Source organism: Heloderma suspectum, chromosome 6, assembly GCF_057233095.1.
Source record: "Heloderma suspectum isolate Gila_16-S chromosome 6, 16-S_ref, whole genome shotgun sequence".
In the NCBI taxonomy this organism is placed as follows: domain Eukaryota; kingdom Metazoa; phylum Chordata; class Lepidosauria; order Squamata; family Helodermatidae; genus Heloderma; species Heloderma suspectum.
In genome coordinates this window covers 90948669-90972714 of record NC_139463.1, presented here as the reverse complement: position 1 = coordinate 90972714, position 24046 = coordinate 90948669, and the positions used below count along the sequence as shown (strand labels likewise).

The 24046-nt window shown below is 42.8% G+C and overlaps 1 protein-coding gene across 1 annotated transcript in view; it reads right to left on the bottom strand.

The window, feature by feature from the left end:
• The window catches only part of LOC146341801 (vomeronasal type-2 receptor 26-like), a 77538-nt gene that overhangs the window by 37612 nt on the left and 15880 nt on the right, over positions 1-24046 (bottom strand). Inside the window, exons 7-11 of the mRNA XM_084807692.1 lie at positions 11927-12215; positions 11111-11270; positions 9326-9398; positions 6944-7127; positions 3501-3627 (exon numbers count right to left, since the gene is read on the bottom strand). Coding sequence (XP_084663818.1) covers positions 3501-3627; positions 6944-7127; positions 9326-9398; positions 11111-11270; positions 11927-12215 — 833 coding nt within the window. The remainder of the gene's footprint in view (positions 1-3500; positions 3628-6943; positions 7128-9325; positions 9399-11110; positions 11271-11926; positions 12216-24046) is intronic.

Sequence of the window (24046 nt, the reverse complement as noted above, 5' to 3'; positions counted from 1 at the left end):
AGGGAACAAAAATGGTGGGAAATGGCTCTGCGGAACCTCCACGGAGCAGAGCCAGCCAGATTAGGATTTCGGAGCGCCTTCCCCCCACCGTGAATCACCCCGTTGAAAAGGTAAGTGACTTTTGTACATCCCTAAGAATAGCTACAGCTGTTACACTCCAGAGAAATAGGTCTAGTCTAGTTATGTGCTTGAATGCACCAACCTTGATTTTTAGATTTTGTTGTTGTTAATTAGAATAAGGACCTTCTCATGCTGTATCACAAAGTCTCATGCTGTATCACAAATTAATTACACTTCTATGCCACCCAGTAGCTGAAGCTCTTAAAAACTCAGTTAAGATCTATGGCATCTTGACTGTTAACCACAATAACAAGTTTGTAATAATGATAAACATTCCAGATACACATTGGCTAACAAATAGCCCCTGGAAAGTTGTTCACTATTGTTTCCCTTCTAATGTGGAAATGGGCTGCCATTTCTAAGGGAGAGGGATCCTTTCTGGACAACACATTCCCAGGCTGTTTTCTGTATCTAGATTCATAGTAATATATATATTATAAAAAGGATGAGAATTAGTAATCTTTCTTATTTTGTTGATGTAGGGCACCCACCTATCAATATTATATTGGACATCTTATTGAAGCTTAAAGAAAACAAGAAACAAACACACAAATATTTGAAGAAGTTAATAAAAATTACCAATCCTTGAACCTGTTTCACCCTATGTATAGCTGAACATTGTTACTTTGAAGCTTTTGAACTTCAGAGAAATCTTTAATGGGTGTGCAATCCTGAGTCTGTCTACTCAGAAATAAAATAAACCCCATTTAAAAGCCCATATGTCTGAGTAAACATGCATAGAATTTCAGTTAGTCATCTTTCCAAAATGTGGCTTCAATGTGAGACAAAGTTGACATCGGAGTGTCTGGGTTTTATTCCCTAACTCCTGTAGTCCAAATTGCAGGCCACCTTTTTTTCTTCCTATGTAAGGCTCATTGCTATTACATGCCTGGCAGTACTGCACATGTAGTTTTCTCCATACAATGGCTTCCATATCTCTCTCATGGGAATAAATAATATATGTGCTGTACCTATAGATATCAGTTTTGGAAGGAGGCTATCAAAGCCTACCCCCTGTACTTCTCTGTTGCCAGTGCTTAGGGATGTCAGAGAATTCCGCCATGGATCTCAGTGAGGCCAAATGCCAGTGCATCTGGCCTCCCGAAATCCGTGGTGGAACAAAGCCCCCCACCCCCCATCCCACAAAATGGGCCTGGAACAGGGCACCTACCTGCTGCCGTCTGCACTGTATTGCAAATGGTGGCCACATCTACGGCCACCATTCGCTTCTTCCATATAGCCATGATAGGCTATGTAAATACTTATGTAGCCTATCATGGCTAACACAGCAATGCCATTTGCGTCCCTGCAGAAGCCGTGATAGGCTACGTATTTATGTAGCCTATCATGGCAAAACTAAAGGAATGCAAATGGCAGCTACGGTGGCCGCCATTTGCATTCCCTTTTTTTTTTTGCTGTGATAGCTTACATAAATATTTACATAGGCTATTACGGCAAAAAAAAAAAAAAAAGGAACACAAATGGCGTAGTGGCTGCCATTTGCGTTCCCTTTTTTTTTTGCCGTAATAGGCTAAGTAAATATTTATGTAGCCTATCATGGCAAAATACAGGGATGCAAATGGTGGCTACGGCAGCTGCCATTTGCATCCCTGCAGGCTGCCCAGCGGCCGGATGTCTGGCTGTGGGCGGCACTGGCTGGTGGCTCTGCGGAATATCTCCGTGGCTGGAGAGAATTTCAGGGGAAGGGACGGAGCGCCTTCCCCCCACCGCGAATGTCACCCTTCAAAAAGGTAAGTGACTTTCCTACATCCCTACCAGTGCTCCCCTCGGATCTACACATGGATCAGCTGTGCATGTTTCACAGGAACATAACATAGTCCTTTCTCCTGATCATGTCTATAGCCATGATGAAGCAAATGTTGAATACATTTAGCATGATGTTAAATGTATTCAACAGTGCAATGCTACACATATCTACTCAGATGCAAGCTGTATTATGTTCCATGTGACTTTCTCCCAAGTAAGTATGTCATGGTCTGCAGTGCCTACGGCCACATCCAGATATATCCTTTCAGTGACATGTTTTAAGCTGAAGTGTGAGTGTATCCATTTGAATAGCTTCTCCTGGGGTTACATCACAATTGCTTTGGAAATTTTTAGGGATGTCAGAGAATTCCGCCACAGATCTTGGTGAGGCCGAATGCCAGTGCATTCGGCCCCCCGAAAGCCGTGGCATAATGAAGCCCCGTTGCCCCCCCACCACGGGGGTGGCAGAACAAAGCCCCATTGCCACCACGTGTCCATGGCCGCCATTCACTTCTTCATTATAGCCGTGATAGGCTACGTAAATACTTACATAGCCTATCACGGCTAACACAGGGACGCCATTTGCGTCCCTGCGGAAGCCGTGATAGGCTGCGTAAGTATTTACATAGGCTATCACGGAAAAAAATAAAGTATTTTTTAGGTATTTACGTAGCCTATCATGGAAAAAAAAGGGAATGCAAATGGCGGCGGCTACAGTGGCCACCATTTGTGTTCCTTGTTTTTTGGCCGTGATAGCCTATGTAAATACATAGAATGTGAAGAGAAAACTCACTGGAAAAGACCCTGAAGGCAAAAGGAGAAGGGGACGGCAGAGGATGAGATGGCTAGATAGCATCACTGATGCAATGAATATGAACTTCAGCATGCTCCGGGAGAGAGCGGAGGACAGGAAGGTCTGGCGTGCTATGGTCCATGGGGTCACCAAGAGTCGGACATGACTTAACGACTGAACAAACAAGCCTACATAAATATTTACATAGGCTATTACGGCAAAAGAGAGGGGCGCAAATGGCATAGTGGCCACCATTTGCGCCCATCTCTTTTGCCGTAATAGGCTACGTAAATATTTCCGTAGCTTATCATGGCCAAAAAATAAAGGGAACGCAAATGGCGGCTGCTGTAGCCGCTGCCATTTGCGTTCGCTGTTTGTTTGGTTGGTTTTTTGCCATGATAGGCTATGTAAATATTTACGTAGCCTATCATGACAAAATACAGGGACGCAAATGGCGGCGGCTATGGCTGCCACCATTTGCTTCCCTGCCGGCTTCCCAGTGGCCGGATGTCCGGCTGCGGATGCCCCTGGCCGGCGGCTCCGCGGAATTGCCATGGAGTGGAGCCGGCCAAAGAGAATTTCGGAGGGAGGGACAGAGCCCCTCCCCCTCACTGCGAATGTCGCCCTTTGAAAAGGTAAGTGACTTTCGTACATCCCCAGAAAATTTACCAAATACCAAGAGAGTGTGGATTAACTCGTTTGGGTTTGGGAGTGTAATCGACTTGCTGTGTATGCTGCTCTAACCACCATGATGCATATTTGGATTTATCCTGTATGTTTCTGGGGATCATAAGATAATTCCATATGCTACATTTCTTACCATTCTGGTTGGAAATCTTCCCTTCTGGACACGGGATGCATGCGTAACAGCAAAAAGGCTTCCCATCCTGCTTTCTCCTGTAATGACCAGGGTGGCAACTGTCAGTGCATACAGAAAGAGGCAATACCTAGTCCATAAATAAACAAATGAAGTCGAGTATTACCAATTAGAAAGTATGTTTCAGAATGTTTGGGAAGTTGTATCTGGTCAATCAATGGTTAGGTAAATTGGCTGTTGGCACAGACCAGTGGTATCATCCTGAAAGTGCTCAATAACAGATGGCACCAAATAGGCTGCTACTGCTGTCCTACACATGACATGGCTTATTATTGCACTGAGATAATGATGTTTAATGACCTCAGTCTTCTGCCCTGTTTTCACATAACTCCAGAATCTTAACTTGGAAGTTTACCACAACATCCCTAATTACATAATATATATAGTCATGCAACCTAGCATGGTATATTTTATTCTTTGAAATGGCACAATGATGCTCACACATATCCAAGATTACAAACTCTGAGCCTCCACTCACATTTTTCATGTTGTTATCATCTAGGCCCAAATTTCCCAAGTCACAATTTAAATTTGCTGGAATCAAATAACATGACTTATTTAACTGCTATTTGTTTCAACTGGACTAACTAAACTGAACTCTAGCATATCCTATGCAATGGCTAGTTCCAGCTTCACCACTGCCTTGGAGTTAAATTGTTGTCAGTGGCAGCATGGTGGACCCAAGTCCCAGATATGTCTGTTCATTGGAATAGATGCATGGAGTTTATGCTGTTATCATTAGGGCAGAAATTTGTCTGAAATCAGGACCTTGAGGTGGATCCAGATTAAATGAGCCAAAATTTAGTCACATTGAGCAAGGGAGCAAAAATGAAGAAAATGTTGGATTTCCCATTTTTGCAAATCTAAAATCCAGCTGTTTTCAGAAGTGTTTTCCATCCTTGGGCAAAGTATGCGGGCTCTTTTCGCCAGCCATGGGAGCAGCTGCAGATCTTACCAGTAATCACCACATGACCTGCAGAACCTAATTTTATATATCTGTATAAACCTTCTCCACTCTGTCTTGGGATTCTGGTGATGCAGGCACTGACTTCATCATCTATTAGAGAATTTTCCCCTCCCCTATCCCCCCAGTGAAAAATTGTTTTTTCATAACAATTTGTATGATGAACAGATCTGGAGCTCTCAAAAGCTTGCACATTTTTGTGTTCTTTTGGTTGGCCTATGAAAGGTTTTGGAAGTTTGCTTGCGGTCAACATGCAGTCAAGCAATCTTTGCTTTTTAATAAATGGATGTAACTTTTAATTTAAGTTTGTTCCTCTCTTCATCCCATAGAATAAACCCAGCTGAACACGCACACATAAACAAAAACACACACTGGTCACATTCAGACATCATGATAACCCATGATGGGTTAATAAGCTATGCACAGTAGCTTATTTAAAAAAACCAAAGAACAGTCCACGATCACCTACCACACAAACAGGCTAATCAGCTACTGTGAGTAGTTTATTAATCTATTGTGTGTAATTTGACTCATTCCCCCCACCCCCTGTCCTGCTGCAATCCTCCTGCCTTAGCAGTGGTGCTGTTTCACCTCTAAAGTGCTGGACGTTTGCAGTTGGGAGGCATCTGATCCAACATCTGAAACCTACGTGTCTACTCACTAAGGAGCAAAAATCCCAAGTGCACCAAAAAGGGGGTATAAAAAGAGGCTATAAAACCTTGAGGGTTCTCAGGATTGGTAGGGATGTACCAAAGTCACTTACCTTTTACGAAATTTGATTTGCGGTGGGGGGAGGCGCTCCATCCCTCCCCCCGAAATTCTGGCTGGGGGGGAGGCGTCCCATCCATTCCCCCTGAAATTCTGGCCGTGGGGGAGGCGCCCTGTCCCTCTCCCCCGAAATTCTGGCCGGGATGGAGGCGCCCCGTCCCTCCCGCTGCAAATCCTGGCCGGCCAGGTCTGCAAATGGTTTGCATCCCTGCAGTCAGCTGTGATAGGCTACGTAAATGTTTACGTAGCCCATCACGGCTGAGTTAAAAAAAAAAAACCATGTGTACACAAATGGCGGTGCCCATGGGCACCACCATTTGTGTTCCTTATTTTGGCATGTCTAGTCTACATAAACATTTACGTAGACTACGGCGAAAATAAGGGGAACGCAAATAGCGTTGCCCTTATTTTCACTGTAGTCTATGTAAATGTTTACGTAGAGTAGACGTGCCAAAATAAGGAACACAAATGGTGGCGCCCATGGGTGCCACCATTTGCGTACATGTGGTTTTTGTTTTTTTTAAAACTCAGCTGTGATAGGCTATGTAAACATTTACGTAGCCTATCACGGTATTTTTTAAAAATCTAGCCATAATAGGCTACGTAAATCTTTACGTAGCCTATCACTTTTTTTTGTTTTTTGTTTTTTAAACTTGGAAATGGCGGCGGTGGCAGCCGGTCAGAAGACCGGCTGCCGCTGCTGCCACCGAACTGCTGCCGAACCACCGCCGGAGCTGCCGCCACCAGGGAGATTCGCCCAAGGTAAGTCCCGTCCCGGGGGGGCGGGGGGGGCAGACCGTTTTGCCACCGATTTCGGGGGAACGAATGTGCTGGCATTCGGCCTCCCCGAGATCCGTGGCAAAATTCTCTGACATCCCTAGGATTGGGACCAAATGTCATACACAGCCTCCCCTAATCAGGTGGCACCCGATGCACCATCAAAACCCAGCATGCTTACTGTGAAAAGAGCAAAAATCCTGGGTGCACAAAATAGACATCGCTATCTTAGTTTCTTTAACTTGTTCCCAATAGGGAAATGGCTCATCTCCCCTCCCCCCGACACTGTGGGCTTTGTCATTTTAATTGACTCCTAACACCAGTATAGCATTATACTGCTATATCACTTTTTCACAAAAGCAGAAATGTGCATTTCCCACTTTGCTGCTGCTGGCTTAGTTTCAACTTGTTCCAATAAGGAAATTGCACATCCCCCCCACCCGACACTGTGGGCTTGGTCGCTTTAAAGAGCTAAAGCTGACAAGGGGCAGAGTGGTGGCGGTTTTGACCTCTCTTGCTGTACAAGTCCACAGAACACTGAAATAATAACCCTGGTGACTGCCAGATGACACAATAACCCACAATAGTTTAAACAAAACCTACTGCAGCCTGTGGGTTATCTGCATGGGTTATTTTGGCCAAATAAGCCACTGTGCATTAAACAATCTCCAACAGATGACACGATAACCCATGATGGGTTAAATAAGCCATCATGGCTTATTTAACCCATTGTGGGTTATTGTGACATCTGAGCCCAGTCACTGAGAATCAATCATCAAACATCTTACAGCAAGCAAGCAACAAAATTCATTTTATATACCTCAGGAATTCATTCAGAGTGGGAACACTTCCCAAATGACTTGCAATCTACCCCTACCTCATTAAAACTGCTGTGCCATGTGATGGCATCCTCATGAATGCTGAAGAACACTTTTGCCTGTGGATCTTCCCTTCCAACTTTCACTCTATGGAAGGTTTGATTTGGAAAAGTGACCCAGTTTATAATATCAAATCCAGCAACCAATTCCCCACACCAGTGAAAAGAAACTTCATCTCCAGCACTGTTGTTAAATGAGACACTTTTCAGAAAATGATGGAGCTAGATTACAAAGAAAATCAAAGCAAAACAAAACACAAGATGTCTATAGTTAGTTAGTGATGCTACCGAAACAAATAATTTACAACATCAATCCAACAATATTGTTGTGACTCAAACTAAGTTTTGTAATGACTTGAGTTGACTCATATTTTCAGTGCCTACACATCCTGCATGGTTGGCATGACTAAGCAGACAAACTCTACCATTTTTGTGCTGGCTCAGTTCTTTGCTTCTGTGATCTTTTCATTTTTGAAGGAAATGAACTACTCCCATTTGCAAATTGAATTGCAACAGACTCCCCTCCTCCTTCTACTTGTTCTGTGGGTGCTTCTGAAACTGCTGCCTCCATCTCTGGATTCATGTTTATCTACTATTGCAAATGAAGCACATGTGGCAACAGCTAATCAGAGAAGGATGCATCATGATGCATGATGTTGTGACAGTGGGTGGAAAAGAACACCATATTACATGAGCCATATTGCAAAGATGCATTTTATTAAACCACATGCACAAACATACTTCAAAATCCCTTAATAACAGATAACTTTCATCTGAATTTATAGCATTGAATTTGTAACTTGACAAGCAAATTATGGATTCTAATGGGATCATTTCACCTATCAGTATACATAATACAGCCGTACACTGATTAAGACATTGGTTTATGATCTCATCCAAGTGAGCCTCATGTGATGTGGCACAGAGTGCTAGGTGGCAGTACTGCAACCGAAACTCTCCCCACGACCTGAGTTCAATCCCAGCGGAAACCGGGTTTCGGGTAGCCAGCTCAGGTTGACTCAGCCCTCCATCCTTCCGAGGTCGGTAAAATGAGTACCCAGCTTGCTGGGGGAAAGGTAGTCATGAATGGGGAAGGCACTGGCAAACCACCCCGCTATAGTCTGCCATGAAAACGCTAGTGCAAGCGGCGTCCCTCTAGGGGTCAGTAATGACCTGGTGCTTGCACAGGAGGAACCTTTCCTTCCTTATCTCATCCAGCTCAGTACTACTGTGTATACCCACTCAAAGGAGGTCTCAAATTACTTATGACTGTCACTCTGCATATCAGCAATGCTGTCTACCACTTCACTACACACTATTGTATCATCTTGGATTTTAGATAAAAAGGATTAATTAAATGTTCTATTTATAACTGCTGTGCATGTTTACATTTGTTTTTGCTAGAGTGCTACTGGCTGGAGCATCAGAGAGGTACAAATAACCCAACAGTATCCACTATGTCACAGAAGGAATAGGCTTGTGCAAACACAGAGCTTCTCTACACCAGCAATTTATTGCATGCTTGTGATTGGCCATTCACAGAGGTTTGTGGGTCCATTACACAATGTTTTTAGCATCCAGGGCCCCTCCCAACCTTTTTCAGGTTTATCCTGTTGTAAAAAACACTGGACTAAATCAGTTGTATGTGTTTTTTTAATGCCCAGAATCAGTAGCATGTAATGCCGCCATAGTGCTATATTTCAGGCACAAGATGGAGTTGTCTAAAAGAAAACATAGGAAAAGTGCTGAAACATCAGCTTTCAATTCAAACAATATGGTTGCCCATGTCTGCCTGTGTAATGGAGCTCATCCTAATCCCTTAAAGAATCCAGAAGCAGAAAGCAGTGGGATTTTCCATTCATGTGGAGAAGTCCATGGACTTAAGAGGACCCAGATCTTGTCTCTTCTCTTTTCTCCCTGTCTTTGTTATCTCTCCTATAATATATATTATGTTTTCGCCCCTAGGGAAGTTTGAACACCTCCCCCAAGATATTAATTAATGGAACACTCTTTGCTTTCCACAACATTCCAAAGATGTATCTTCCAAGGAAGAACCTCCATTTGCTTTGAATTTTGTAAATAAAATCTGATTGGCAACCCTTTTTGTTAAGAGGATGTGGTTAACTACCTGCTTGAGGAACAGGAGCACATGCAGCTATGAACACTGAGGAATCTGCAATGGACAAACCCAGGAAGAAATGGATTACAATCTGGATAGGTCCTATGACCTCTGTTTAGGTTGTGAGAAACCATCTTTCCTGCCAAGGAAAGGCCCCCTTTTCTCCTCCTTTGGTGAAGGGAGGTAGGTGTGTGTGTGCCTTCTGACAGTCTGAAATTCAGGAAGACAGCCCCTATAAAATTCTGGGCAGATTGGCCTGTCACCTGTTCTCTTCCGAGAGGGGGAAGGTGCATGGCTTGCTCAGATACATGGCCCCCAGGATGGTTGCTGTTGCTTCTAGGGAACCAGAGCAGCTACAGCTTTGAGCTGAGGGGCATGTACAGTATAAGCTTTTCTTTGCTTTTATTGTCTGCATCCATTTTCCATCAATAAACTATATCATTCTTTCACACAGGTGGTCTCGGGTCATATAAGTACCTCCAAGTCTGTGTAGTGTGAGTCCTGGCTAGATCAGGCTCCAGATTTAAGTCAGGCTGCTCTGTGTGTGTGTGTGTGTGTGTGTGTATCTATATCTATATCTATATATTTATAAAAGGTGAAAAAAGGTAAAGGTGTCCCCAACCAGTCGTGTCCGACTCTAGGGTGCGGTGCTCATCCCCGTTTCTAAGCCGAAGACCCAGCATTGTCCAAAGACGCTTCCGTGGTCATGTGGCTGGAATGACTGAACACTGAGGTGCACAGAACGCTGTTACCTTTCCCGCCGAGGCAGTACCTATTTATCTACTTGCAATTGCTTGCTTTCGAACTGCTAGGTTGGCAGAAGCTGGGACTGAAGACGGGAGCTCACTCCGTCACACAGCACTCGGGTCTCGAACTGCTGACCTGTCGACCTTCCAGTCTGCAGTTCAGCGTCTTAACCACTAAGCCACCACGGCCCCAATCTATCTCTATCTCTCTCTATCTCTCTATCTCTCTATCTACACACACACACACTGTATTTAAGAGTGTCTCCATGGGTTTCATAAAGATATGTTTTCCTTATCATAGAAATAAGAGGGGTATGTACAGGGGATATGATGAATGCTATACCACTTCATGGCAAACAGATGACAGGAAGGAACACTACAACATTTTTCAACCATGCATACGCTGCCTGTAATATATATTTTAAATTGCAAAGAAAAAGCAGTAGAGAATACACAATGGAATATATTCATATAGAATTCTTAGCTACTGGAGGAAAAAAAGAAATAGTTCATGAAAAAGGGGATGAAGGGACACTTTGTACACATAGGAGGGCATGTCATTGCACTGACAGAAATGTTGTTTCCCATATTTGCATGCGTAGGTTATTACCTGCCATGGCTTTTGATCCTGACGATTCAGTCTCCCTCCATTCATCATTGTTCTTTGTTCAGGCTGATATGATTTCATGGCATGTAAAGCATGTGCCACAGCATAGACAGCATTGTAGATGTTGTAGCTGTGGCCAATCATGCTCATTTCAAAGAAGGCACCAGGAAGGTCCTCCAGCTTCTCCTTCCCAGTGCAGGTTTTATCAGCTTCCTTGCTAGCATGTGGATTTGGAAATTCACAGTTGAATGACTGCTCCCAGAAGTCCCTAATAAAACCATCTTCTTTTGACAAGAAGTGATTTCTGGTTTGAAGAAACTTTTGGAATCCTAATACATCATTTGAGTGAATGGTGAAGGAAAGGGCACCATGGATGGTTTGTATGTCCCAGTTCCTTTCATAAGGCATTGCTGTGAGTTCCATCTGGGCTGTCATAATCCACACTTTACCTTCAGGAGCCATTGTCACCACTTCTAATTCAGGTAGGTATAGCAACCATCTTAATGACAGAATAGTATTTTCATAGACAATGACTACATTGGCATTGCTTTTTACTGAAACATGATGTATAGCCAGCATCTCATTCAATATAAGATCAAAGTCACGGATAGAAAATAGCATGATCCTTTCCGAGAAGGCAACACAAATGTCTCTCAGGGGAAACTCTGCAAGCATGTTCTGCACAAACCTTTCACCATTGTCATCATCTTTAGCAATGATCCCAACCCACGTCCACCTGAAATGTAAAAGTAGCTCGAGAATCCCCTTATACTGATAGGTGTCATTTGGGACCATCTGGTAGAAGGAAAGGCTTTCACTTTTATGATTCATCACTGGAGCAGAGCCATATACAAACTATAGAAAGAAAAAATGGATGGGCATTTGGGGAAAAGAGAGGGAAGAGGGCATTTTCAAAATGAAATATTTATGCACTGGTGATCTTCATTGTTCAGAGGATGCCTATAACCTAAGGACCAAACTATACTTTTCACTAATGATATAGTGCATAGCTGAGGCTTGTCTTATTTTTTAACTCTCATGTAACCATATTCACTCCTGACTGATTCAGACTGAGATCACCACACTCTGGGAGGGGAGGGCTAAACTTTCCCCCATGCCATTTTCCCCCAAATCGCCACCAGTTATTTTTAAAACTTCCCTCTGTAGCCAGTGGACACTTTTTTCCTTCTCCCGCCCCCCTCGCCCGCCATAAATTTACGGGGATTTAGGAAAACATAATGGGTGGGGGAGGTATAACCCTCCCCTCCTGGAGCATGGTGGTCCTGATCTGAATTGGGTCCACACACACACGAGCATTAAGAGAGAGAGAGAGAGAGAGAGAGAGAGAGAGCCTCTGCTACATGATCAGCACAATGTGTAGTTTGTCCCTGAGTGTAAAATCTGTAAGTGTGTCTTTATGCAGAAATACGTACATTGAAAGCTTCTGTATTGAAATGTATACTTCCATTCCATTCAGTACGTGTAACCCATGCCTCACTCACACACTCTACCTGTGGAACCTTGTAGTTGGTCAAAATGTTTGCCATGTGGAGGGAGGTTTCAGAGTAAAGACTCCCGATGACTGATATAAGGTTGCTGTGGATGCCACACCTGTAGCTGGGGATAACTCTGGTCTGTGTGGAGAAAAGTTCCATTGTAGCTTGATAGGTCCACCTTGGACCATAGCTGTCATAGATGTGGAAGCCCAAGGTTTCATTTGGTAAGATGTGGTGGTTTTGGTTGATCTCTTCCACAGCAAATATCAGTGCCAAGATATGCTGGTAGTTCTTAGTATGGACACTACAATAAGAATTGCATGATGTATCACAGGAGCATTCCGCAGTTATAGTCATTGTCAATGAGTTACACTTCCCCAAGAACTTCTGCTTCAGCAGACAACACTCACTACACCATGCCATTTAAATATGTATTTGGGTTATCACTGTACCAAAAATGTGCTTTATGTTTCTTTTTGGACTTCCAGTAAGCTTGTTGCCAGCCTATGTTCTCCCAACTTCCATACTGTCTCTTTCTGCCCAGATGGTAACAGCTATCAATCCAAGACAAGAATGTTGAATAGGCCTAGCCTTCCTTCTCCATCAATGTGGAAAGGAGAGTGTTTTAACCCCTTTAGTGCTCAGGACTATGGAAATCATGGACATGCTAAGTGAATTTACCCTGTCGTTTAATGAAATCAAGGCAGCAGGCTGCCAATAATTAATTGGGAATGACTAAAACCCTATATGGATTTGAGTCCATCTACCTAACATCAAAACATCAATCAAGTCCCTTTTCAGAAGACAGTTGTAGTAGCATCTCCTACTGTTTTTGTTCATACAGAGCCCACCTTTATAAATAGATAAACTTTGTATGTGTTTTTGTTCGTTCATTTCTTTTAATACTACAACTGCTTTGGGACCCAGACTCTTGGATTAAATGTGCTTTGGGGAGGTAGCTTTTGGGTGATTGATCTAGTTGGCATATATGCTAGCCCTAGCACTCTCTCTCTCTCTCTCTCTCTCTCCCTCTTTCTCAGCTCCCTTTCAGATACCTATCTTGCATCTTATGGGATCTCATGTATTTCTGTTCATTGGAATTCTTTTCCAGCTTTGATTCTAATCTACGCCAGTATAGAACTTTGGGGCTTGTAAAGCTATTTTCTTCAGTTCACCATGAAGACAGAGAGGTACAGAAACAACAGATTGATTTTATATTAGTTTTCTTGATTTAGCCTGAAATCACTTATCTGGGAGTAAATCCCATTGAACTCAGTGAAGTAGATATGCATAGGACTGCACTGTTAATTTCCGTGTGTGTGTGTCTGTGTGTGTGTTCAGTTTTTATTTATGGAGCTGATGGTTAGGGTCAGACACCTTACACTCTTTAGGCTATTTTGGTTTGGCCATGGTACTCTAAAATGGAATAGAATATATTGCCGAATGGTAAAATAGCCACACTTCCTTCATGTATCAGAACAGGCAGCTATACTGATTAATATGCACATTTATTTTAAAATATGCAATTCATCAGTAAATCAGATAAAATAATTCAGCTAAGGGTACAACCCTAGCAGATTGCTGCCCATTAGAAGGCAGCCTCTGATCTCAGAGGTTTACAAAAGCCCATTGTCCTACTGGACTTCTGCCAGCAGGGCATGAGGAGAAATGGAGGTGATTTTCTCCTCTCTGCCCTCCCTCCCCCTGCCTCTAAATGTCCTCCGGATCATGAAGTCCTCCTTGCGAAGTCACAGCAGTTACTATGACCTTGGGAGATGGAATCCGGAATATCTATCTATCTATCTATCATCTATCTATCTATCATCTATCTATCTATCATCTCTCTCTCTCTCTCTCCCTCATCTCTGGGTCGTTCTCCAGGGAACATAGGATTATGCCGTAACAATTCTTTAATCTCAGAGGACTGAATGTCTTTTCTGCCATTATATATTTTAAATACTTTTTAACTTTTATTTTAAGGTTTCTTGGTTTGTTTGTTCTCTTTTGAATGTGGCCCTGGATATATTTGTACTGAAGGGTGGGTGTAGTTGCTGGGGAACATGGATGGGAGGGTGCTGTTGCACTCATGTCCTGCTTGTGGGTTTCCCATGAGCAGCTGGGTGGCCACTGTGTGAACAGAATGCTGGACTTAGCTTGATCCAGCATGGCTCTTCTTGTATTCTTCTGAGTACACAATTATTAAACAAACAAACAAACAAGCAAACAAACAGGGTTATATCCCATGTAATGCTAATTTTAAAAGTTCGAGAGCATTGTTTCACTAGTACAAGAATGGGGAACCTTTTCCAGCCCGAGGGTCAAATTCAATTTTAGAGAAGCTTTGGGGGCTGCATTCCAGTGATAGGTGGGGGCCAAAGGGGCAGGGCCAAAATGACAAAAATAAGAATAACAGCATATTTTAGCTTAAACCCATTACTGCTTGTAACATAGCCTTAGGAGAGACATTTCAGCCCTTTAGAACTGGGGGAAAACATGCAAAAGCTGCAAGCCTATGAAATAATTGATGGTTGAGCAAAAGCAGATGGGTCCAGGGAACTGAGAAACCCCAGAGGGGCAGATTGTGACCCCAGAATGAGTGGATTGTGACCCCTGACCAGATGTTCCTCACTCCTGCATTAGCAGTTGTATAAATACAAGCAGAACAACTAGCACAAATAAAATTGTAATGAGTTGTGAAAGTGAATGTGCTATAACTTGCACAAACACTTGTTCCACCAGAATCAAAGTCTTGGATTTGAAACTTGTGCAAGGATGGAAACAGGGTTTTTGTAAGCAGTAGAACCTCCTTGGATCTCATGATTCTGCTTATTGATACTACTATCAAGAAAAATCAAGAGTTATAAGTATGTATAGAAAAGGAACAAGGACACCTGAGTAATAAGGGGCATGCCTTTTCCATTGACTCCAAGTTGGCTAGTTTGGATATTTTCAGGATGATTTAAAGTATATACATTAAAAAGTGTCTACAGGGCAAAGAAGATTACACCAACAATAGAGCGTATTCCTGGTTATAAAGAGACCAAAGGGTTAGATTCAATTGTTCAGTCAATGATTCTATGCAGGATTCTGCAGATTGGGTCACCTCATTCAACACAAAGAATAATTGTTAATCTGGTACTAAAAGGGTTAAATGACATTGTTAACAAAGAGTGAAGATGCTAATTTTAATTGGAATGGTTGGATGACCTGGGTGAGGGTTTTGGGGAGACCTACAAGAAGAGCCCTTAAAAGACCCCAGACTCATATTTAAGAATCAGTTTTATATTCCAGACTCTTGGTCCCTTGGGAGAGAAGACCTTGAAGTTTGATTCTATGCTGATTGATGTAATTTCACTAAGTGAGAACCTAACTAAGATTTTGCAGGACTGTCTTCGAAGAAAGGGAAAAATCAATGCAGCTACCTTTACAAGCGGCTTCACAGAGCTTGTTAAAGGCCACAATATGCTGGCAGAGTGTATAAGTGAGATGAACAGAAGAAATGAACATGCTCAGATGCCTACTAAGAGGAGGAAAACTACTGTTTTGACATCTCGCGGTGTACACCTGCTGATAAGAGAATGTCCTTACTTGACACTAGTTGGGCAGGGGAAGCTGTAGCCCTGAGCACGAGTGACAACTAGGAGGAGGTGTTTGGGCGGATATGACCAAAAATGGCCAAAGATGATGATGAGTTCAAAGAAGATGTACCAGGGAGAAATGCAGCAATCAAGAGAACATGCCCAGATGGCAGACTTTGGGCCACATTTTGGGACATTTCAAAGTAACCCATTTGTAATGGTGCCAGGTATGTTCCCCAAACACATGAAATTATGGGAGATAGATGAGACACCTTACTTCTGATTGGTGAGCAAGTGGTCTAACCACATGCACCCCATTTTGACTGGAAGATGGTTGTCTTCCAATCTTGTGGCCTTGTGGCCCCCATCTTTGACCAGAGCAAATGTCAAAACTTGTTCCTGTTGATGCTGTTCTTGCGGCTGCTGCTACTTCACTTTCTGCCTCACCACCAGATCCAAGGATCTGGGTAACTATGGACCTCTTTAGACTCTTAGACTTTGGATCTGAGAATATTTTATGAAAGGTAGAACTTAAGAGTATTTTCTGAAAGTAGAACTTTGAATTATTTCTGAGTTTGAGACTGAGAGTTATTTCAGAGCTTGAGACTTGAGAGTTATTTCTGAAGATGGGATTTGTAATTATTTCCAAGTCTTTGGTTTTTCCTTTCACTCTAACGTCTACCTCTATTCTTCACATCCTTGGAGGAACTTAGTAATGCTTAGCGTAGATGTAATATATTCAAGTAAGGTGCAGGAGGATGTAACAGAAGAGTTAACATTCAGGTATTAGTTAAGTTTAGTTTGTTTTAGTTTAGCTTTGAACTGCAAGTAGTAAACAGGACAAAGCTAGAAGGAGGAGTCATAACAATGTTAGAAGCTCAAGCCATTATCCTATTAGCCAGATTAATAATATCAGCTTTGGCAATTGCAATTATTTTGATTAATCTTCTATTTTTGTTGCATTTTCTTTCCCTGTAATTGTAGAGAAAGTTTCTAATGTTCATATAACCACCATGCCACTTTCTTTATATTTTTTGTATTTTTCTGAAATAAAGCCATAATAGATTTCAATTTACAATTTTGTCTGTAGTGATGTTTGTCTCTTGGGATTAGATTGGTTACCCACCAGGGTGCTTCGGACCCATTAGGTGCAGGTTCTGAAGTTAAACAGGACCAAATGTACAATAATGAATCTTTATGACTACACTTGTTGTTGTTGTTCAGTCGTGTCTGACTCTTTGTGACCCCATGGACCATAGCACGCCAGGCCTTCCTGTCCTGCGCTCTCTCCCGGAGCGTGCTCAAGTTCATATTCATTGCATCGGTGATGCTATCTAGCCATCTCATCCTCTGCTGACCCCTTCTCCTTTTCCCTTCAGTCTTTCCCAGCATCAGGGTCTTTTCCAGAGAGTTTTCACTTCGCATTAGGTGGCCAAAATATTTGAGCTTCAGCTTCAGTATCTGTCCTTCCAATGAGCACTCAGGGTTGATTTCCTTGAGGATTGACTGATTTGACTTCCTTGCAGTCCAAGGGACTCATAAGAGTTTTCTCCAGCACCACAGTTTAAAAGCAACAATTCTTCGTCGCTCAGCCTTCCTTATAGTCCAGCTCTCACAGCCATACATTACTACTGGGAAAACCATAGCTTTGATTAGACGGACCTTTGTCGGCAAGGTGTTGTCTCTGCTTCTTACTATGCTGTCTAGGTTTGCCAAAGCTTTCCTCCCAAGGAGCAAGCGTCCTTTAATTTCATGACTACAGTCACCGTGTGTGGTGATCTTGGAGCCCAAGAAAATAAAATCTGTCACAGCTTCCATTTCTTCTCCTTCTATATGCCAGGAAGTGATGGGGCCAGATGCCATGATCTTAGTTTTTTTAATGTTGAGTTTCAAACCAGCTTTTGCACTCTCCTCTTTCACCCTCAACAGGAGGCTCTTTAGATACTCTTTGCTTTCTGCCATTAGGATGGTATCGTCTGAGTATCTGAGGTTGTTGATAATTCTCCCAGCAATCTTAATTCCGACCTGTGATTCATCCAACCCAGCGTTTATCATGATGTACTCTGCATATCAGTTAAATAAGCAGGGCAACAATATATAGCCTTGTCGTGCTCCTTTCCCAATTTTGAACCACTCGGTTGTTCCATGTCTGGTTCTTACTGTTGCTTCTTGACCCTCGTACAGGTTTCTCAGGAGACAGGTAAGGTGGTCTGGTACTCCCATCGCTTTAAGAATTTGCCAGAGTTTGTTGTGATCCACACAATCCAAGGCTTTAGTGTAGTCAATGAAGCAGAAATACATGTTTTTCTGGAACTCTCTTGCTTTCTCCATGAGCCAGTAAAAGTTGGCGATTTGATCTCTCATTCCTCTGCCTCTTCAAAACCCAGCTTGTACTTCCGGTAGTTCTCAGTTCACATGCTGCTGAAGCCTAGTTTGTAGGATTTTGAGCATAACCTTGCTGGCATGTGAAATGAGAGCAATTGTACAGTAGTTTGAACACTCTTTGGCGTTGCCCTTCTTTGGAATTGGAATGTAAACTGACCTTTTCCAGTCTTGTGGCCATGTTCCAAATGTGTTGGCATATTGAGTGCAGCACTTTAACAGCATGATCTTTTAGGATTTTAAACAGCTCAGCTGGAAGACTGTCATCTCTGCTAGCTTTGTTGTTATTAATGCTTCCTAAGTCCCACTTAGGAATGGTTATCATGGCTATCAGGGACATTCAGACCTTTCCTGTATAGTTCTTCTGTGTATTCTTTCCACCTCTTCTTAATCTTGACTGCTTCTGTTAGGTCCCTGCCTTCTTTGTCCTTTATCATGCCCGTCTTTGCACAAAACGTTCCCTTGAGATCTCCGATTTTCTTGAAGAGATTTCTCGTCTTTCCCATTCTGTTGTTTTCCTCGATTTCTTTGCATTGTTCATTTAAGAAGGCCTTCTTGTCTCTCCTTGCTATTCTCTGGAACTCTGCATTCAGTTGGCTATATCTTCCCCTTTCTCCTGTGCTTTTCGCTTCCCTTCTTTCCTCAGCTACTTGTAAAGCCTCCTCAGACAGCCACTTGGCTTTCTTGCATTTTGTTTTCTTTGGGATGGATTGAGTTGCTGCCTCCTGAACAATGTTACTGACCTCTGTCCATAGTTCCTCAGGCACTCTGTCTATCAGGTCTAATCCCTTAAATCTGTTCCTCACCTCCACTGTATATTTATAAGGGAGATGATTTCGGTCATACCTGAATGGTTTCGTGGTTTTCCCTACGTTCTTCAATTTAAGCCATAATTTTGCAATAAGAAGCTCATGATCTGAGCTACAGTCAGCTCCAGGTCTTGTTTTTACTGACTGTATAGAGCTTCTCCGTCTTTGGCTGCAAAAGTACATAATCAATCTGATTTCGATATTGACCATCATGTGTAGAATCGCCTCTTGTGCTGTTGGAAAAGAGTGTTTGCTATGATCAGCATGTTCTCTTGGCAAAACTCTATTAGCCTTTGTCCTGCTTCATTTTGTACAACAAGGCCATGCTTGCCTGTTATCCCGGGGTTTCTTGACTTCCTATTTTAGCATTCTAATCCCCTATGATGAAAAGGACATCTTTTTTTGGTGTTAGTTCTAGAAGGTGTTGTAGGTCTTCATAGAACCGATCAACCTCAGCTTCTTCAGCTTCTTCAGCCTCAGTGGTTGGGGCATAGACTTGAATTACTGTGATGTTGAATGGTTTCCCTTGGATTCATACTGAGATCATTCTATCATTTTTGAGATGATACCCCGTATTGCTTTTCCCACCCTTTTGTTGTCTATGAGTGCTACTCCATTTCTTCTAAGGGATTCTTGCCCACAGTAGTAGATATAATGGTCACCTGAATTAAATTCGCCCATGCTTGTCCATTTTAGTTCACTGATTCCCAAGATGTCATTGTTCATTCTTGCCATCTCATGTTTGACCACCTCCAGCTTGCCTTGATTCATTGATCTTACATTCCAGGTTTCTAAACAATATTGTTCTTTACAGAATCGGATTTTCTTTTCACCACCAGACACATCCCCAGCTGAGTGTCCTTTTGGCTTTGGCCCAGCCGCTTCACTCTTTTTTGGTGCTACTTGGAAATTCCCTCTGGTCTTTTCCCCCAGTAGTATATTGGACACCTTCTGAACTGAGGGTCTCATCTTCCGGCGTCATCTCTTTTAGCGTTGTGATACATTCCATGGGGTTTTCTTGGCAAGAATACTGGAGTGGATTGCCATTTCCTTCTCCAGTGGACCACATTTTGTCAGAACTCTCCACCATGACCTGTTCATCTTGGGTGGCCCTGCATGGCATAGCTTATGGCTTCACTGAGTTATGGAAGCCAAGAAACATCCCTCAAAACATTTAATCCTTAGGATGCCTTCCCTTGTTCTGTTGTCAAACATGTTTCCTGTTCCTTGAACACTGCAGTTCCTACACCCATACCCAGTAAACTATTTTCAGAAATCAGTTGTTAACATTCTGGTTCTACCCCAAGGAAGTGTTGTCTGTGCAAGCAGCCAGCCCATTACTTTGGCAGTTGTGTATCCATTTTGGCAGTCGAGAATATAAAGCCCAGCAGTTCCCCCAGATCCCATTCAGAAAAGCAATAAAGAAAGTGCATCAGGATAGGTACAGAGATGTACACTCTAACTTCGACGGTGGGTAGGGGGTAATGCATGCATCGCTGACCTAGCTAAGAGTATAATCTGTCAGAAATAAGCATTATGAACACATATAAAAACCTAACGTCTTACATGAGGTCACCAATCAACGGCTGATGGGGATTGTCGCTGAAGGTATTTAGTTCAGCAGGCATGAAGATTAGAGAAGTAATGCCACCGATAATCAGGTCACCTGGCTGAAAATACTTGTGATGAATAGGGAGGGGATCACTGATGGTGCATTTTGCAGTATGACTCTTACATGTCATATGAGGCAGCAGAAGCATCTTGACTAATACCAACATCCTAAATGATAGTATTTTCTCATAACACACATTTCCTTGGTTTGAGATTATCCTTGCAGTCTGCTCCATCCTGCTGTTGACTCTACTCATATATTGCTCAGAACCTGGTGGTTAAATCCTATCATATCAGAAATCAAACTGATGGAACCTTGTCTGTACATGGAAGTCCCTAGCCTTAAATCATAATGGTACACAGAATATGTAGCATGTCTTTGCAGTTTTTCTAGTTATAAAGGGCCTTCTAATTCTAAAGAGACTTCAAAAATGGCAGAATTAATCACAGTCATTTTGATAACTATGAGTGGTGGGGGAGTTTTCAAGCTATCATTTATGAAGCGAAGATGTTGGTGATCTTCAAACTCAAATCTACTCTGGAACCTTCACTCAGTGTAAAAGATGCCCATGCCTAATGGGACTTGTTGCATGTTTACTAAGGCAGCACTATTGTCCAGATGAATTATTCTACAAGACAAGACAGCAAATAAAACCTGAAATATACACAATTGGATTCAAGATCTCATGACCTTAGCAACCCATGAAAATGTACATGGTATCAAATTAGTAAAAGAAAATAATTGCCAAGTAATATGGGGATTTTTTTTATTATATGCAGATGTGATCCACCACAAAATGAATGCAGACTCACAAAAAGATGTGCGTTCTACTAGACCTTCCTTCTTTTTCCTTTTTCTACTTTCTATGTAACTATTTCTTTATACAATTTTATTTAATAACTTTACTTGTATACATGAAGCATTTACTCTTTAAATTAAGGACAATATGATAAACTGAGGATGAAATATAAAGGGGAGAGAGTGGGGACAGGGGATGGGAAGTGTTTACTGTTTGTATTATATTGAAAAATGGAAAAAAAAACCACACCCAATAAACTGTTAACAAGAAAAATGGGCTAAAAATCAAATTAAAAATACTACTACTAAAAAGTTATGTTTCAGCTAGGGCATTGCACTTACTAGACCTTTCCCATGACCTCACACAACAAATGGTTTCCCAAAAGATGTACAAATACAGAAATTAGTTCATCAAATTTAATCACAGCAAAGAAAACAAATGATACCTGGAAAACTACTAGAGATCACTCATCAAATTTTGAGCACCTATACATACGCCATTTCTTGCCCTATCTACCTCAAAATTGTCACAGACTATCCTCAGACAAAACTCTCCTGCACTGCCATATAGGAGTGACAAACCTCTTGCAGCCCTAGGGGCCAAATTCAATTTTGGAAAAGCTCTTGAGGACCACATTCCAATGGTGTGTGGAAGGATACAGGTAAAAAGGGATAGTTCAAAGGGGTGGGGTCAGAAATACAAAAAAACTGAAAACAAACCCAAGTATATCAAACCAGCTTAAACATATCACTGCACAAAAGCTGACAAACTACCAAATGATCTGTGGTTGGGGGGGGAAGGGATGGGGATGATTAGCATATGTGGTGTGATACAACAACAACAACAACAACAACATGTTTCCTTATTCAAACCACAGGAAATCAAGCCATTTGCACTCGCTGTTTTTGTTTTTGCCATGATAGGCTACGTAAATACTTACGTAAATGCCGTCCCTGCACTAGCCATGATAGGCTACGTAATTATTTACGTAGCCTATCACGGCTATAATGAGGAAGCGAATGGCGGCCACAGATGGGGCTGCCATTTGCAAGTCAGTGCAGACGGCAGCAGGTAAGTTCTCCGTTTCTCGCGCCTTTCGTGGGGGGGGCAGTGGGCTTCATTCTGCCATGGATTTCAGGGGGCACTGGCATTCGGCCTCACCGAGATCCATGGCGGAATTCTCTGACATCCCTATTCTGAACATTGCCATTCCTGATGTCAGATTTTTCTCCATTTATTCTTTTGTGTAGAGACTGACCTGTTTGTCCTATGTAGATATGCAGTAGGGCACTGATGGCAAATGATGGCATATATCACATTGGAAGATGAGAAGGAATATGAATCCCTAAAGTTATGGATGACATTATTAGGCTCTGTAATAATGTTGTGAGAGTAGATAGGGGGACAGAATTGGCATCTGGGTCTGCCATACTGCCTGGTTCCTATGTCTCTGGCTTATGTTCACATGTAATGAGAAGCCACCATGAGTGAATTTCCCAGAGGCAGTGGCCACAATTTTTAATATTTGGAGCATAGTGGGGGCATGCTGTAATTTCTCATTATGCATGAAACCAGCAAGAGTGGGTTGTTGGAGTGGTTGACAAGCCACCCAGAACCCAAAAACAGCCCATGAATCCTGAGTGACTTGTCAATCATCTCCCATATTTTTTGTTCACCTGAACTCAAGTCAAATAATTAGTTGATGTCCTTCCTGAGTGAAGGATATCCTTCCTGAGTGAGGTCTTGATATATTTTAAAAGAGAGAGAGGAAGTTCCCATGCCAGCCTCTTCCATTAGTCAAGCCATGGCCACTCTCCATGCCCCAGGCACCGCTCCCCGATTTAGTGACTGACATATCTTCCTCTAAATCTTCTGTGTTGATGTTGAGGCCTTGTGGGGTGTCCTGGAGCAGTGAGACATATTAGGGCTGATGGGTTACAGTGGGGAAGTCCTAACGCGATTAAATTTTTTTCTGAGGAAGTGGGAAAACTTCCTCAAATGGTGTCCACAACTTGGCCACATGGCCATGTCAACTCTGCGTAGCAAGCCCATTCATTGCTCCCTGTCACCATACAGCTCAGCTGCTGGAGCTAGCTGGCTTGCTTCTTCTCCACATCCTCCTCTAACCATCTTTGGTCTTTCTGGGCTGAGAAGACAATGCCCTCAGTCCATGGTGGGCTAGGGATGTCAGAGAATTCCGCCATGGACATCAGTGAGGCCAGATTCTTTAGAATCCAGCCCCCCAGAATCCATGGCGGAACGACCCCCCCCACGGAATCACCCCAGGACGGAGCTTACCTGGTGGCAGATGTGGTGGTGGTGGTGGCAGATCCGGCGGCTGATGCAGCGGCGGCGGCTCCGGCTGGTCTCCCGGCTGCTGCTGGGCTGCTGAGGCCACAAATGGCAGGTGTCGTAGCGGCCACCATTTGCATCCCTGCTCTATGCTGTGATAGGCTATGTAAATACTTATGTAGCTTATCATAGCTGATAAGGAAGCAAATGGAGGCCGCTACGACAGCCGCCATTTGCGGCTATAGCAGCCCAGCCGCGGCCAGAACTCCGGCTGTGGCCAGCCCCGGCCGGCAACTCCACAAAGCCACCTCAGAGCAGAGCAGGCCAGAGAGGATTCCGGGGGGAGGGACGGAGCACCTCCCTCCCACCACGGATGCCCCAGAGTGGAGCCAGGTAAGACTTTCGTACATCCTTATGGTGGGCTCACCAGTTCTTTATTGCTCCATGAAAATTCTTGCATTTCATTAGTTCATTAGTAATAATGAATGGATACCAATTGCAAATATAATATTATACAAGCTTAGCAGTTTCAGAGTTGTGTTTTCCAGGTGATTATCCCTAGCAAGAATGTGAGATCGTATTATATGCCCCATATATATATATATATATATATATATATATATATATATATATTCCGTGTGAAATGAAACTAATATGCAGTGA